Here is a 13771-nt window from a genome sequence, read left to right as displayed (position 1 = left end):
GTTATATGCTAAGTTCTCGAAGTGTGAATTCTGGTTGGGTTCAGTTGCATTTCTGGGTCTCGTTGTATCAGCTCCCGCGCGGTCATACACGCCGTGGACCCAAAGAAGATAGAGGCAGTCAAGAACTGGCCTAAGACCAGCATCAGCCTACAGAGATTCGGAGTTTCTTGGGTTGGCAGGCTACTACAGATGGTTCGTGGAGGGATTTTCATCTATTGCAGCTCCGATGACCAGATTGACCCAAGAAGGGTGCCCAGTTCAGATGGTCGGATAGAGTGTGAGGCGAGCTTCAGAAGCTCAAGACAGCTCTGACTACGGCAATCGGTGTTGGTTTTTGCCCACAGGATCAGGGCCTTATACAATTTTTTGTGATGCTTCCCGTATTGAGCTTGGTGCAGTGTTGATGCAGGATGGCAAGGTCATTGCCTATGCTTCGAGGCAGTTGGAAGGTTCATCGACGAAGAACTATCCAGTGCATGATTTAGAGTTGGAAGCCATAGTTCAACGCATTGAAGAATTGGAGGCATTATTGTATGGGCGTGGATATGTGAGGTGTTTCACTGATCACAAGAGTCTTCAGTACTTGTTCAAGCAAAAGGAGTTGAATTTGAGGCAGAGGAGGTGGTTGGAGTTGTTTGAAGGATTATGATATCACCATTTTATTATCATCCGGGAAAGGCCAATGTGTGGCCGATGCTTTTGAGTAGGAAGTCAGCCAGTATGGGGCAGTCTTGCTTATATTCCGGTCAGTCAGAGGCCGCTTGCTTTGGATGTTCAGGCTTTGGCCAATCGATTTGTGAGGCTGGATATTTTCTCTGAGCCTGCCGAGTATGTAGCTTGCAGGTCGCTCGTTCTTCCATTATTGGAGCGTATCCGTGATGGCAGTTGGATGGATCCCATTTGTGTGTCCTAGAAGACACGTGCACGCGAGGAGGTCCAAGCAGGTTTACCTTACGATGCGGATGGAGTTTTTGAGATTGCAAGGTGCAAGATTTGTGTGCCCAATGTGGATGGGCCTTCGAGAGATTGATTTTACAGGAGGCCCATATGTTCCAGGTACTTCTATTCATTCGGGCGCCGCGAAGATGTATCAGGATTTGCGGCAGCATTATTGGTGGCGTAGAATGAAGAAAGGATATTGTGGCATATGTGGCGCGGTGTTTGAATTGTCGGCAGGTTAATATGAGAATCAGAGGCCTGGTGGTTTATTTCAGAGGATTGAGCTTCCCGAGTGGAAGTGGGAGAGGATCACTATGGCTTTCGTTACTGGACTTCCGTTGACCCGGAAGAAGGTTCGATGCAGTTTGGGTCATTGTTGATAGGCCTGACCGAAAGCTAGGCGCATTTCATTATTGTGGCAGTCTCTATTCATCCGAGAGGTTAGCTGAGATCTTATTCGGGAGATTGTTCGCCTTCCATAGTGAGCCGGTATCTATCATTTCGGACCGGGGTACGCCAGTTTACCTCGCGCTTCTGGAGAGGCAGTTCAGCGAGAGTTGGGACAACCGGGTTGATGTTGAGCACAGCAATTTCATCCCCAGCGGACGGTCAGTCGAGCGGACTATCAGTTTTGGAGGATATGCTCCGAGCTTGTGTTTATTTATTTGGAGGTTCGTGGGATCATTCTTGCCTTTAGCGGAGTTTACCTACAACAACAGCTACTAGTCGAGCATCCAGATGGCATCCTTATGAGGCTTTATATGGTAGGGCGGTGTCGGTCTCGCGAGTTGGATGGTTTGAGCCGGGAGAGGCTCGGTTGTTGTGGTACAAGATTTGGTTCAGGAGGCCTTGGACAAGGTCAAGATCATTCAGGATAGGCTTTGTTCAGCTCAGTCTAGGCAAAAGAGTTATGCAAACCGCAAGGTTCGAGATGTGGCATTTATGGTTGGTGAGCAGGTATTGCTCCGAGTGTCGCCTATGAAAGGCGGATGAGATTTGGGAAGAAGGGCAAGCTTAGCGCAAGGTTCATTGGTCCGTTTGAGATTCTCGATCGAGTGGGAGAGGTGGCTTATAGACTTGCATTGCCGCCTAGCTTATCAGCCGTACATCCAGTTTTTTATGTATCCATGCTTTGGAGGTATCACGACGATCCAGCCCACGTGTTAGACTTCGGCACTGTCCAGTTGGACAAGGACATGTCTTATGAGGAGGAGCCGGTAGCTATTCTAGACCGGCAGGTTCGTCAGTTGAGGTCCAAGAGTTTTCCTTCTGTTCGCGTTCAGTGGAGAGGTTAGCCTCCTCAAGCATCGACCTGGGAGTCTGAGTCTGATATGCGGAGTCGTTATCCTCATCTTTTCCCCGACACAGGTACTTCTTTCTTTTGTCCGTTCGAGGACGAACGGTTGTTCTAGAGGTGGAGAATGTGACGACCCAAAGGGTCATCACCTGTTTTCCTATTTATTCCGTGCTTCCGAGGCCTTGAAAACCTCATTTGGGGTTTCCTCGATTTGCGTGCACAGTCCGGGCGCGTGACCGGAAAGCTTAAATATGAATTCTGTGAGAAAAATGCTAAATTTTGATATTAAATTGATTAAATTTTACTTCGGTCAACATTTTGGGCAAACGGACCCGGACCCGTGATTTGACGGTCCCGGAGGGTCCGTAGAAAAATATGGGACTTGGGCGTATGCCCGGAATCGAATTCCGAGGTTCCAAGCCCGAGAAATAAATTTTTGTGTGAAATTGTTTTTCTGAAATTTATTAAGGAAATTGAAATAAAAATTTGTTAGAACGTGTTGGTATCGGGCCCGTATTTTGGTTCCGGCGCCCGGTACAAGTCATATATATGGTTTAAGTGCTTTCTGTAAAGTTTGGTTGAAAACGGACGTCGTATGACGTGTTTCGAACTTAAAACTCTAAATTTGAAAGTTTATGAAGTTTGAAGAAAAACTAGTAATTTTGAGGTTTGATTCATTCCTTTTGATGTTATTGTGGAGATTTGATCGCACGGTTTAGTTCGTAGGAGGTTGTTGAGTTAGTGTGCGTGTTTGGTTAGGAGCCCCGAAGGCTCGGGAGTGTTTCGGAGGTGTTTCGGGATGATTTCAGACATAGAAAAATTGCAGAAAATGAGCTTCAGCTGTTGCAGACAAATTCTTCTTCGCGTTCGCGACGCCTCTTCCGCGTTCGCGAAGCCTTGAGTATTTCCTTCATCACGTTCGCATACACTGGACCGCGTTCGCGTAGTTTCCTAACCTTCCTTCATCGCGATCGCGTGTGGTCCCATGCGTTCGCATAGACCAAATTCCTGGACCCCCAACGTTTCCTTCTACGCGTTCGCGATGGCTTGCTAAATTTACCCTTCGCGAACGCGGCCCTCTTTCCGCGAACGCGAAGGGCAATTTTTTCCCAGTTATATTTAATTCCAAAACAGAACAATGACGGGATTTTCATAAGTTTCACACGAGCTCCTTCTTCTCCAAGGTCCTTAGGCATCCATTGAAGCTCCCTTTCACCAAAACTTCTTGGGTTAGTGAATCTTAACTCGTTTTCTTTATTTTCCATCAATATTTGTTGAATTCCTAAGCCTAAAACATGTAATTTAGGGTAGAAATTGGGGGAAATGGGTAGAGTTAGGGCTTTTTACTTTTTCTTGACTTAGACCTCGTTTTGGGGTCGAATTTGAGAACAAATCATATATTCGGGCTCGTGGGTGAATGGGGGATTTGATTTTGGTCCGAACCTCGTGTTTTGACCAAGCGGGCCCGGGGGGCGATTTTGGGATTTTTGGAAAGAAAGCTTGGAAATCTATAATTAGACATTGTGTTTGATTTATTTAGCATATATTGATATTATGAAGTCATTATTGTATAGATTTGACTGAGTTGGAGCCGAATTCGAGAGGGAAAACGGTTGTTGTGGATTGATTTGGCCGTGGAAGTTGAGGTAAGTGTTTGGTTTAACCCTAGCTTGAGGGAATAGGAGTTGAGTCTTATTTGTAACTTGCTTATTGTCGAGTACGATGTATAGGCATGGCGACGAGTATCTATACATTGGTGTCTAGCATGACCGTGAGTCCTTATTTTGCGAATAGTTTGGATTTTGTTATACCTTCCATGCTTAATTGTTGACTTCTATATGTTGTAAAGAGCTTGTGAAGGGAATTGTGATTTTTAAACTTCGTGGAGCGTTGGCTCGAGTGATAATGTGAACTATGAGATGAAAGTGAAAGAAAGAGAAAGAGTTAATGATATATTCCCTTGCCGGGACGTTGTTGATTATTGAATATTTTCCCTTACCGGGACGTTGAGATTATTAATGTTTTACCCTTACCGGGTTTTTAATTGTTAGTTTGTGTTCCCTTGCCGGGATTTCCATTATTGTTTTGTTATTCCCCTGCGCTTGTTTGTGATTGTTGATTGGGTGAGGAAGAGTGTTAAAGCAGGAAGGGTGATGCCGTGCATTGTTTGTTTCTTGTGAGGAAAGAGTGTAAAGCACGAAGGGTGATGTCGTGCATTATTTGCTTATTGTGAGGAAAAGAGAGTAAAGCACGATGGGTGATGCCGTGCCGTACGATGTGCCATTCCGTGCCTATTCTATTGATTATATGTGAGGAATGAGAGTAAAAGCACGAAGGGTGATGCCGTGCACGTTTGTTTATATTATTGCTTGGTGAGGATGAGAGTAAAAGCACGAAGGGTGATGTCGTGCATTTGTTGATCTCTGTTCTTTATTGTTGTATGAGTTGTGCTTTTCCTTCATGTTGGTCAATTTATATTTGAAACTGTTATCTCCCCACAGCATGCTTCCCCTCCCATATTGTTTACTTGTCTTGTATTTCGATTCTGATGTATGTATATAACTGCACAGGTTTATGTGGTGGTCTAGTCTAGCCTCGTCACTACTTCCCCGGGGTTAGGCTAGACACTTACCAGCACATGGGGTCGGTTGTGCTGATACTACACTCTGTGCTATTTCGCACAGATCCCAGTTTCGAGCAGCAGCAGCCGTAGTGTGGGAGCAGGCTTCATTTCAGCGAGACCCGAGGTAGCCTTGCAGGCGTCTGCAGGCCCGGCGTCTCCTCTATCCTTTATTTTATCTGTTATCTCATTGTATTCGAGACAAACAGCTTATGTTCTCATTTAGACGTTTGTATGTAGTAATCTTAGCAGTTCGTGAGTACAGTGACACCAGTCTTGGGTAGAGGATTTTGTTGAACTTTCCGCATTTCTATTCAGTTTTATAAAATGTTAAGACTACCGCTTATTATTGAATTTCGTTGCTTTATTTTATTGTCGTAAATTGTTAAAAACGAATTAGCTTATTAATGGACAAGTAATAAATTTTGGCTTGCCTAGCTCTCATTAGTAGGCGCAATCACGACTCCCGAGGGTGTGAAATCCGGATCGTGACATACGCTGTACTATGCACTAAGTATAAGTGTATTAGGTAATATTATATCGAATATATATGGCGTATATATATAATATATATACTTACGTTGTACTATGCACTAAGTATAAGTGTATTAGGTAATATTATATCGAATAAGGCGTATATATATATAATATATATAGTTACGCTGTACTATGCACTAAGTATAAGTGTATTAGGTAATATTATATTAGTAATTTAATTTTTTTGATATAGCGACCAATGTTGGTCGCTATTCTGGTCAAACGTCAGAAGTTAGCGACCAACTTTGGTAGCTAAAAAACGGATTTCCCCTCATATTCTCTTATTTTCTTCTCTCTCTTCTCTCTCTCACACTCAAACCCCACCTCCCCTTCCGTCTCCCTCCACGGACGCCATCGACGCCACCGACGCCCGCCGACGGCAGCAGCTCCACCGCCGGTGTCCTCCACTGTCCACGTAGGTTTCTCTCTCCTTTCTTTATTTTTTTCGAAATACACTGATTTTGTTTAATTCCTTCTAGTTTGATTTGTAAAAATTAATTGTTCTTAGCTAAATTAAATATATGATAATTGTTAGTAGCTAAAATATTTAGTTTTACCTACTAATTTGAGGAAGAAATGGTTTGAAGAGAAGAAACCCTAAACTTTTAGGGTTTATAATTGTTAGTAGCTTAAATTTTTCGGATATAATCCTAACTTTTAGGTTTGAATTATAACCTTGAATCTTTGTATTGTCTTGATAGTTTAGTTATAAATTGAAATTTTAGGATATGACTTGAAGCTTTAGGATATGAATTGGAATTTTAGTTTATGAATTGGAATTTTAGATTATAAATTGAAATTTTAGGATATGAATTGAAATTTTAGGATATGAATTGAACATTTAGGATATGACTAGAACCTTTAGGATATGAATTGGAATTTTAGTTTATGAATTGGAATTTTAGGATATGACTTGAAATTTTAGGATATGACTTGAACCTTTAGGATATGAATTGAACCTTTAGGATATGAATTGGAATTTTAGTTTATGAATTGGAATTTTAGGATATGACTTGAAATTTTAGGATATGACTTGAAATTTTAGGATATGAATTGAAATTTTCGGATATGACTTGAACCTTTAGGATATGAATTAAACCTTTAGGATATGAATTGGAATTTTAGTTTATGAATTGGAATTTTAGGATATGACTTGAAATTTTAGGATATAACTTGAACCTTTTGGATATGACTAGAACCTTTAGGATATGAATTGGAATTTTAGTTTATGAATTGGAATTTTAGATTATAAATTGAAATTTTAGGATATGACTTGATAGGTATGAATTGAAATTTTAGATTATAAATTGAAATTTTAGGTTGCGGGAGGAACCGTCGTTCGGATATGAATTGAACCTTTAGGATATGAATTCAACCTTTAGGATATGAATTGGACTTTTAGTTTATGAATTGAAATTTTAGATTATAAATTAAAATTTTTTGGATATAAGTTGAACCTTTAGGATATGAATTAAAATTTTGGTTTATGTATTGGAATTTTAGATTGCGGGGGGATTTTGTAGAAGGGTTTGATGACTTTATTAGACATGCAATGGAACTTCCGCCAAGAATAACTAAGACACAGTACCTGGCAGAGTGTGCCTTTAATTGTTCTTCTCATTAGCGACAACGATGATGAGAAGGCAAGAACATGTGTTTCAAATAGTTATGGTGTAGGTAGGATTTTAACATTTCCTAAGTAGATAAAAGAAGAGGTAATAGAGGAATTCTATACTTCATTTTCCAAGAGGAAAAGGAGTTTAATTGGGAGTGACAAGGTTGATGGTGATGGAATATTTTCTGTTGGTCATGGCAGTTCCCATAAAACGAGGATCATAAGACTCTATGATGACAAAGATTATAGGAAGTTTTGTTCTCAACTTTCTTCCAAGTCTGATCCGTACAAGCTTAATGGGATGTTGGTGATATTTCTTCGGATTCAGACAATGATTTGACTGACAAAAGTACGGAAATGCTAATAAAAAGAATTAAAGGTAAAATATTTTTCAGCATCCTTCTCTACCAAGAAAAACGTTTTAGCTTTAATTCTTTTGATTAGCATTTCCATACTTTTGTCAGTCAAATCATTGTCTGAATCCGAAGAAATATCACCAATATCCCATTAAGCTTGTACGGATCAGACTTGGAAGAAAGTTGAGAACAAAACTTCCTATGATCTTTGTCATCATAGAGTACTTGATCCCCGTTTTATGGGACTGCTACGACCAACGGTAAAAATTATCCATCATCAACCTTGTCACTATCATTAAACTTTCTTTTCTTCTTGGAAAATGAAGTAGAGAATTCCTCTATAATCTTTCTTTTATCTACTTAGGAAATGTTAAAATTCCTGCCTACACCATCACTATTTGAAACACGTGTTATTGCCTTCTCATCATCAATTGTCGCATAACTGGAGAAACAACATTGATCAAAAGACACACCTGTCAGACTAGTATCCAAGTTATTCTCTGTATCCAAGTTCATCCCGAGGATAATCACCAAAGCCCACCAAGACAGCTTTATGATGCAATGAAGCAAGATCATAAGCTATTCAATGGATTGTAAAGAAGAAGAAAGAGACCGATTCAGAAAGGTGGGTCGAGGGTCGAGCCTCGACTATAACATGTAGTTTTTACTTTTCATTAAGTATTTTTATTTATTTTTATAATAAATTTTGAAATAACTAATTTAATTGAATTTTTCTTATAGGCTCGCTTCAACAAGCTGATGTGGTAGGAATTCATACGCAGTCAGCCACCTAATGAGTCGGGCGAGGCAATCCAACTTTCGGACGAGGATGCTGAAAGAACACTCCTTGAGTACTTTATATACTTTGAACTAGACAATAGAACCAGTTTTCGAATGGGCTTGTAATAAGCGTTAACTTAGTTTTGTTAGCTTAATGTGTTAGTTCTATTGAACTTTATACTTCGTTGGTTTTAATGTTGTTGTTGTTGTGTTGTTGTTGGTATTGTTGTTATTGTTGCTTGTAATAGGGATTTGGTATGCTGGCAGGTGGTGTAGCTGCCAAAACATGCAGTTTCTGCCAAAATAATACCCAGAAAAGCGACCAACTTTGGTCTCTTTTTGGTCGCTTTTCATTTAAAAAAATAATTTTCTGGGCAATAGCGACCAAAGTTGGTCTCTTTTTACCCAGATTTCTAAAAAAGCAACCAACCTTGGTCGCTATTCCATTAAAAAAAACAATTTCTGGAAAAATAGCGACCAACTTTGGTCGCTTATATTTAAAAAAAATTTAAAAAAATTAATAAAATAGCGACCAACCTTGATCTCTATTTTTCAGATTTTAAAATATAATATTTGGATTAGAGACCAAAGTTGGTTGCTTTTTTATGACTAATAATAAATAAATAAATAAATAACGTATTTTACATTTAGAGACCAACTTTGGTCGCCAAAATTATATTATTAAAATAATAAAGCGACCAAAGTTGGTCGTTATAGTCAATACCCGGAATATTTGGTCCTTTTACCTTAGAGACCAAAGTTGGTCGCTAATTAGCGACCAACGTTGGTCCCTAAGATAAAGGGACCAGCAATACAGCGACCAGGCATGTTTGGTCGCTTTTTGGTCGCTTTTAGGCCTATAAGCGACCAACTTTGGTCGCTTTTTGTGGTTGCTTTTTACCGGATTTCTAATAGTGACAGTTGTAAATCTGGCTATTTTTAAATTTCACCCTTTTTTTAACCCTTTTGTTTACCTTTCATTTCGTCTTCATTTTGACCTGATGGTGACATTTTTAAAGAGAATATTAAGCTTTTTTCATCAAATAAAAATACAAGAGAGTAACAAGATATTCATAATACACATGATAAATATATCAGGTTCATGTTACCAAAAAAAAGAGAAGGGATGACATGCAGGAGAAGCCCGAACTGCCTCATGCATGCAAAAAACATTTACACAATCCGTTCACGTATAATATAGTTGTAATAAGTAGTTTTCGTCACATTAATCAGTAACATGATTAAAAATGATGGCTAACTTTGCAATCACAAATTAAACTACATTGAAACTACATAAAAGCTCTATATTGTCAGTACAATATAACTTAAATTGAGTATTTTTCGACAATCTTAACTTGGATGCCTTGTTTCCCTTTTAATTACATCAGAGACTTGCATTCATTGCGATTTTGCGAACAGGTTCACACGGCTAGCATTTCAGAGATGTTCAGAGGTTGTATTTACAAAACATGTACACATCACAAATTCACATAAAATACAAAGTTTAGCGCCATATAATACAAAGTTTTGCGCTACTGTACTTTGGAAATCCACTACATATTTACACGATTTCCACCAATAATAAGTAGAGATTATCTAGCAGTAGCAGAGGCAGCACCTTCTTTAAAGAGGATATTTGCAACATTTGGCCGAAGCCAGGCCGACTTGCCACCAACTTCACCATCTTGAGTACGACCATCACCGGAGGTCTGGTGATTCTTCAGGTCCTTCTTCAGCTTAGATTTAATACATTTTCCTACAGATACACCAAGCTTTACTGCTGTAAATAGGCTAAACGCAATAGAAAGTGGTCGAATAGCCCAGTGAAAATCCTCAAGGTGCTGATACTTTTCGATAATGCCAGGACATGTATCAAAAGACACTTGAATCACCTCATCTGGATCAGCCAAGAAAGTATTAGGTTCATCACCAAACACTATCCTTCCTGGAAATTGAACAAGAAGACACCCATTTGGAAATATCTGCGATATTCTCCCACTAGCCCATCCCCCTCCCCTTTTCCGAGGCCATTCGAACCGGGGAGTTTCAACATTTGATTTCAATTGCACAAACTGTCCCAAAAAATATGGGACCACCTTTTGGACTTCAGAGGAATGTCCTGTCCATAAAGTTTCTAAGCCTAAAAAACCAACACTTACATTTCCATCACGCTGCACAGAGTGCAGGACACCCAAAGAAGAGTGCTGCTTATTTTCATTGACTAAACGCACCCAATCCCCAGCTGCCAAACCACATGTAACCCTCTCTATGGTTGATGTATTTACCCTCAGAGGGCTTGGCAAATTGGGGACACGTACCAGAACAAATCCATCTCGATCAGTATCTTTCTCCAGACCAACAACACTTCCTTCCAACACAGCCAAATCTTGAGACTTTCCAGAGTTCAACAATTTTCTCGAGCGAATAGTATCTCCCACTTGAAGAAGATCTTTTGAAAGGTACCATGTGGTAAAGCCACGGGTTTTGCTTTTGACAACAGACAGAGTCCCTCCTATGTCGCTCCACTCTCCTTCACTATAAACAGCATTCTGCGAGCTGCCAATTGAGGTGCAATTAAATTTCTGTGAACTTTACATTATCGCACAAAGAAAACATATTCATGTATTCTTCCAATAGTGTTTGTGTTAGGAATCAATAATCAAGTCGAAATAAGATAGAAGAGAAATATTCGAACTTAAACTTTTTGTTTTCTAATATGAAAAATGAAAATCAGATGTAAGCAGGTGAGGGATAGGTGGAGAACAGCACTGATTGGCTAAAGCTAACGAAGTAGTAAAATTGAAAGGATTATGACACTCAATAGGCATCTAAGACTGCAAACTAAGGAGAAAGGATTATGACACTCAATAGACATCTAAGACTGCAAACTAAGGAATAAGGCAGCTGGAAGAGAAACAAGAAGTTGGGGGAGAGAGAGAGAGAGAGAGAGAGAGAGAGACACCTTTCAAATGCTTGCAAAATGTCCACCATCAGAGGTCGATTGCGGAGATCATACTCAAAACAGCCATTGAGAACATTCTCAATGGCAGTGGGTAGGCCACCAGGAAGTTGTGGCTTTTCTTGGTTTACCACCACTGAACGATATATATCTTGGACTGGTTTGCCAAACCAGGGCTGAACACCAGTCAACATCTCAATAATGCTGCATCCAAATCCCCAAGCATCAGTCTCGCAAGTTATTGGGCCTCTAACCTCAGGTTCCCACTGTTCCGGAGCCATGTAGTTTGGAGTTCCAACCCTTAATGCTAGATCTGAATCAGGTGGTTGAACTACAAGAAGAAGATACGGAATCCCAAAGTCTCCAAGGAACACTTCGTCATGTTCATTCAGAAGAAAATTAGTTGGCTTAAGGTTCAGAACCAAGACATTCATTGAATGCAACTCTTGTATTCCTTTAGCCAATTCAATACCATATCTGTAAGCAATTAGCACCCTGTATTAGCAAGAGCCATGTGTCGTAATGAAAAAAATTTACCTTCCTAATAAATGTTCAAGTCAACGACCTAAGAACATCAGGTAACTGAAGCTTCCCTCCTTTCAGCCGAGCCATTTTGTCACCAACTGACCCCTCATAGGATCTCATAGCTATACAGATCTATCCACCGAAACAATATTAAGAGAGTTAAGAGAATAAACCAATTCTAAGGATCCATATAGACCTAACAGAAATGATGCAGATAGACTTTCACCTTTCCAGATATTACAGAGATGCCATGCAACCAGCAAACACCTTGGAGTTGTTTAGATTTCATATTTACCCATAACTCCTCAAACTTACTTAAGAAAGCCTTTACTTGATCCTCATTTATAGGATGTAACATCTTTATAGCTACATCATGATTCTCATCGTAATCGGTAGCTGACTGATGATGTGTGGCTGACCAAACATCACCGAAGTATCCACGCCCAATCCTGTGTCTAAGTTTGATTGATGCAGGATCAACATAAGGACCAGGTGGGGTAGGTGCAGCAACAACAGTTCTAAGATGATCAGGATCTCCGTCATAAAGCTCATAATCGAAAGAGGTTGCCAAAGGAGATACTTTGACATCTTTAGCCATTTTCCCCAGCTACGAGGGTAAAGACAAAAAACAGAAAAAGAGCATGAGATCAAAAACCACAATTTGGACTGCATGTTATAGAAACTTCCACCAGTACATAAAATCAGACATGTCATAACTGAATTATTAATTCCTCACGAAACATTTTTAAGACGATGGAAACTGAGAATTTCTTGAAGGAAGAACAGTTTACCCTATGATGCTCCTCAAAAATGCGGTGAAGTTCTATAATTTCAACATAGATTTAGGATCCAGGTATCTTTGATATTGAGTCATCTAAGTATATCAGAATAGCAGGGATGTCAAAAAGAATCTTGAAGTGACTCGAAAGCTTCTGTAATAAAGCTTTTACAGATGACTTCAATGGTGAAAATAGTCAACAAACAATAGTCTCAATTTAAGACTAGACTTAGGCTCTACAGATGTAGTAAAGAGAGCTAATAGTGGCATATTTCTTCCATAAACCATATGTAATTGCAAAGTTCTAAGTTCAGCATGCCCATCGTCTTTCAATGCTCCTGTCATAACGTCCCAGAAGACAGGTTATACTAAGATTTTGGAGGTCAAATCCCAAAAAAAATTCTAGTCACTCTTTCGCTGATACAATGGAAGCCATGCACTCTAATCTATATTGTGGGTCCAGATAAAACTAATTTCCTAAAAACCTGCTTTTTTATTTAACCCCATAGTTGTAATTTAGGTATTAACTGGTTCAGGTTTTTAACAAAGTAGTTGGATTATCAAAGTAGGTGCCCATGCTTGCCACCATAAACTACTTGAAAACAATGCACACAGAGAAGGAAAATAAAATTAGGTTACCATAAAGGTACGCTTTAGGAAATTTCTTTAAGTTCCCATCTTAAATGGTTGCCTAGTAACTAAATAGACATGTTAATGCAAAGAGTATAAAATTGGAGGCCCTCTCAAGTATCTATGTAGATGCACTCAACACATTACCCAACTAAACATGCCTAGTCACTAAATCTATAAACCAAAAAGGATGCTATTCCATGAACCATTGAAGCAAACTCAAAGTTGCCATCATGCGGGGGTCTCGATACGACACAAGACACCCATGTGATTTTGTAGGGATCCAATAGAGATAAACAGAAACTCCATTGAAAAGCGAAAAAGGAGAAATTATTTTTTGATAAGATAAGATTTTATTAATACTCAGTATCAAGAAGAAAAGAACAGTTGAGCTAGATGAATAATAATAGTTGAACTACCAAACATGTCCACTGTCAAAACCGTGCCCATCTAAAAAATGTGTAGACTTACAAAGAGCTATAGAACAACCAAAACTTAAACCAAACTATGTTTTCCTGAAATTTTGTTCTAACCCTCTCGCTTGATAGAGAAATGTTTTCTCTCAACTGGAAATTAAGAAATCCAGGCGAGTTTTTTAAGCTCTTTCTGCTAGCTGAAGTGTGTCAATACAAGGTAGACCATCCAAAACCAAAAATTGCTTACTGCACTCCTCACTCTCTACTCCCATTTTCCAAATGCACCAAACAGGGGCAGAGTTTAAATCTCCTCCAATTC

General features: G+C 39.4%; 1 protein-coding gene across 1 annotated transcript in view; it reads right to left on the bottom strand.

Annotated features, from left to right (window-relative positions):
- Positions 9578-13771, bottom strand: part of LOC109226854 (E3 ubiquitin-protein ligase KEG-like) — a 5332-nt gene continuing 1138 nt past the window's right edge. The window contains exons 2-5 of the mRNA XM_019391744.1: positions 11855-12235; positions 11669-11760; positions 11107-11580; positions 9578-10700 (exon numbers count right to left, since the gene is read on the bottom strand). Coding sequence (XP_019247289.1) covers positions 9737-10700; positions 11107-11580; positions 11669-11760; positions 11855-12226 — 1902 coding nt within the window. The 5' untranslated portion in view covers positions 12227-12235 and the 3' untranslated portion in view covers positions 9578-9736. The remainder of the gene's footprint in view (positions 10701-11106; positions 11581-11668; positions 11761-11854; positions 12236-13771) is intronic.

The sequence above is a fragment of the Nicotiana attenuata genome, chromosome 6, assembly GCF_001879085.1.
Source record: "Nicotiana attenuata strain UT chromosome 6, NIATTr2, whole genome shotgun sequence".
Taxonomy (NCBI): domain Eukaryota; kingdom Viridiplantae; phylum Streptophyta; class Magnoliopsida; order Solanales; family Solanaceae; genus Nicotiana; species Nicotiana attenuata.
Note: the sequence above shows the minus strand (reverse complement) of the source record. Positions and strands in the feature narration are given on the sequence as shown.